The sequence below is a fragment of the Lucilia cuprina genome, chromosome 4 (assembly GCF_022045245.1).
Source record: "Lucilia cuprina isolate Lc7/37 chromosome 4, ASM2204524v1, whole genome shotgun sequence".
NCBI lineage: Eukaryota > Metazoa > Arthropoda > Insecta > Diptera > Calliphoridae > Lucilia > Lucilia cuprina.
In genome coordinates, this window is record NC_060952.1 from 14335934 (window position 1) to 14339609 (window position 3676).

General features: G+C 27.3%; 1 protein-coding gene across 1 annotated transcript; it reads right to left on the reverse strand.

Moving 5' to 3' along the window:
- Positions 1 to 675: 675 nt before the first annotated feature.
- On the reverse strand, positions 676 to 3472 carry LOC111681606 (pheromone-binding protein-related protein 6-like). The gene is made up of 4 exons (XM_023443469.2): positions 3243 to 3472; positions 1303 to 1378; positions 920 to 1182; positions 676 to 811 (listed from the first exon to the last, which is right to left on the reverse strand). The coding sequence occupies exons 1-4, from the start codon at positions 3342 to 3344 to the stop codon at positions 794 to 796; spliced, it is 459 nt and encodes a 152-aa protein (XP_023299237.2). The 5' UTR covers positions 3345 to 3472; the 3' UTR covers positions 676 to 793.
- Between the last annotated feature and the right edge of the window lie 204 nt (positions 3473 to 3676).

A 3676-nucleotide genomic window follows, 5' to 3' on the forward strand; every position in this document is an offset into this window, starting at 1 on the left:
AAACAACTAAAACAAAATTTATAATTAAATTTAATTTAAATACGTCTCTAATGTTGTTATTTTTTATCTTGTTATTTCTTCATCTCCTTCTAGTTAAATATTTTTTTGTTTGCAAATGAAGCCTACTAACAAAATTAGTGCAGAGGCTGTAAATGAAAAATGAAACAAAAAGAGAAAAAACGGACTTTTGGGCAACTAATGAAGTTTATAGAAGCAACAACAATATTCTGTTTCTAAAAAAATAGAGAAGAAATGTTGTTGTTTACAAAATATTTTACTTGCTGCCATTTCCGAAACATTTTAATTCCATACGCCACATTGTGGTTGTGGGTGTGCTATAAAATGCTTGAGTTTTCTACAATTCAGGAAGACCAAATAGCTTAAGTTGACTAAATGGTATTTGATTGTCGGTCTTGGTTTCAACTGTTACACAAATAATAAAATATGTATTTAAGTAAAGAAATTTAGTATCAACCAAATGTTGAAGAGTAATTTGTAGAGAAAATGTCAAGTATATTTTCGCTAAAATATTTAACAATATTTTCATTACGTTTTCCTATATTTACGTCTAAATATGGGCCGATGTATTCAATTTCAGTAGACAGGCAGACGAATGAATAGAAGAACTCGAAATCAACTTTAAACAGTACTGCTATCTAGAAATAAAATTAATACTTTTAGTTTCATATATTTTACTTTATTTAACAACCAAAAAATACTATTACATCTATTAAAACATATCATTTTCTATTGCCTGGATCATATTTATTAATCTTTTAGCTACGAACAAAATTCAAACCAAGAAATAATGCTAAAAGGGAAAAATAGCAAAGAAATTAAAAAAAATCAAAATTTAAAGTTCACATTCACTTGAATAAGTTCAAAGTTAAGTTAAAGTATAAATGTATTATTTACTCACCACCGGATCAGTTTCTTTAAAACAGACATGCCAAGACCAGGCTCTTTCACATTGAGTAGCGCCCTTGGGTACATGTGATTCACAGGCATCTATTATATGTTGAATAAATTTATTTAAATCGTCGGGTATTAAACGTTTCATTTTTTCATAGTGCACTTCACCATTGTCGTCGACAACATTAACTTCATGGAAAAGACAATTCATATAACATTTCAAGGCAGGATCTTCATGTATTTCACCATCACTAAATTCCTTAATAGCAGCTATATTAGACAAATTAGTTCGTAAAAGAGAAAATACAAATTAAAAAAAATGTTTAATTTTAAGAAATTAATTAAAGATTTTACTGAAATTTTGTTAAAAAAACAAAAAAATTTCCCTACCTTCTGTTACTCCTGTTTTTTCCACACAAACATCATGTATAATAATGAATTGCTTAAGAAAATCTGGGGGTGGATACTAAAATAGAAACAAATTTTGAAAAAGTTATAAAATACAGACACAGACCACATATACTTAATGAAAATAACAAATGAGAAACTAATAAATGCAGATACGAAATATTGAAAAATCTTGTATGTATGTGCTTCTTTCTTTAACATTTTCATTCATTTTATTTAGCAGAAACCTCAAATTGTGGACAGTTCATATTAAATACACCTCCTTCTGTTGAAAGGAAAAAAATAAAACGCAAAATCATATTGTTTCTATCAAGTTTTCATATCAAAAAGGAACAAAAAAGAAACCCAAAAATAAAAATACTTGCAAATGTATAAAAGTTAATTAAGATTGAAATCAATATTGGCCACTGGCTTCATTTTATTTAAGTACGAGTATCAATTGAACAAAGTGAAAAAACGAAAATAACACCCTAAAGTCTATGTTTAACAAATGAACGCAAAAAAAAGTTCAAAGTTTTTTTTCGAATAGGGTGAGGGCTCTTAGAATTGTCAAATGATGTTGTAAATGTTTAGTTATATTTGTTTTTCTAAAAGATAACATTTTTGGCAAAAGGGGTTTAAACGCTTTTATACCCTCCCTCCATCATTAATGATAGATATGTATATACGTTTGTCGTATCATTAAGAAATATTATTCTGAGACAAAACAAAAATATATACAAATGTATGTCTATTTTTTGGTGTTAGTGAAATCTATTTAGACAAGTCCATCTGGAAAATCAGTCCAATTTAAAATCCAAAATTTAGGGTGGCCCCTAAATTTATTTGTAACACTTCAAAAATTGTTTATTGTCCCACAGTAGTATATACATTCTAGATAATTACTAAATTCTTTGACATTCTAACCATATCCGTCCGTCTGTAAGTATTCGTCATTGAGAGACACTGTTTGTCATTAAAAGTGGGCAAAATAGCATTCCGAAATACAAATTGCACCGTCCGAGAAAAAAAAAAAATATCCTGAGGCACAAACCGTGGCGAAAAACGGAATAATTGTCAATATTACAAGAAGTATTCGATGTCAACAGAACCAAAATTTTTGTATGGACCTCACACTTTTATGAATTGATCCTGGTAAATTTTGGTTCTTTTGACATCGAATACTTCTTGAGATATTGACAATTTTTCAGTTTTTCTCCACGGTTCGTGCCTCAGGATATTTTTCTTGCAAAAAGTAGGGATATCTTCAAAAAACTATAATTTTATAATGACATGACACATTTTTTCTCTAAAATTTCTTTTGACTGACATATGTATGTTCATGTTTAAGCAGTTTATAAATAAACATAAAAAACAAAAGGCGACTAGTGTAAAATATGGATAGTCATAAAACTTATTAATGACATATTTTATCGTAATTCTACTGCTTATATGACTAGTACTTTCTCAACAAGTTAGTTTTCAATATCGTCTGCATTCCTTAGAAGGCATCTAGAGTGACATACAAATAATATTATTTAATTACTTATTTGTAGCCTTGATATTTTGTCTTCTAACTTTGTCTTAAATAGAAACGATGTTTTTAAACTAATAATAGTCCAATGCGTTTAATTATTTTTTAAGAAACAAAACTACGTAACAAGTACTTACCAAATTTTCTATTTGTAAGCTAACGTGGTAAGAGCTTACGTCTTTATTTTTATACCATATTTAAATTTTTATATTTTACTTAAATTACTTTGGAATTAGGGTAAAATTCAACGTAAAAATTTCTTTATGAAAAATAAATAATTTTTAAAATATACGACTATACGTTCCTACTTGTTTTCACATACACTAATTTTTAAGATATTTCAATATTTCGTATACATTTTACAGTTACTTTCTAGAAAAGTGTAAAATAATCAAATTGTCAACTTTACATTTTCATCGCGTCGTGGTTTTTGTGCAAAAATTAATATTGGCATCAATAACAGGCCAACAACTATAGTTGCAACGACTTCAATTAAAATTTCTTTTTTCATAATGCGTTTGGAATATTTTTTGTTTCGACTGTTTTCAAGTTTATATTCCTTTTACACTATTATTTTGTAGGTTGTTTTTTACACTTGTTTTCTCCACTATTTTTATACGTTCGATTTTAATTTAAATTTACAATTCTGATTGCTTTTTTTAAATTTTAAGTATTTTATAGTTTTGTTTTTCATCTTCTACTAAATCATGCTTAACGTAGTTTTACGGTTGACCCATTCAAATGTCTAATAAATAATTTGTTACTTTCAAGTATTTCTGTATTGTAATTATATTTCATATTTCCCTAGAACTATGTATATTTGAATAATATATAGATTTCAAA

Bases quoted from the DNA above. Each gene is read 5' to 3' on its own strand.
- LOC111681606 (XM_023443469.2), bottom strand. From the start codon at position 3,344: ATGAAAAAAGAAATTTTAATTGAAGTCGTTGCAACTATAGTTGTTGGC. The intron at 1,379-3,242 runs GTAAAGTTGACA...TTTCTATTTTAG, and splicing joins AACCACGACGCGATGAAAAT to TATCCACCCCCAGATTTTCT. The intron at 1,183-1,302 runs GTAGGGAAATTT...TGTCTAATATAG, and splicing joins AAAAACAGGAGTAACAGAAG to CTGCTATTAAGGAATTTAGT.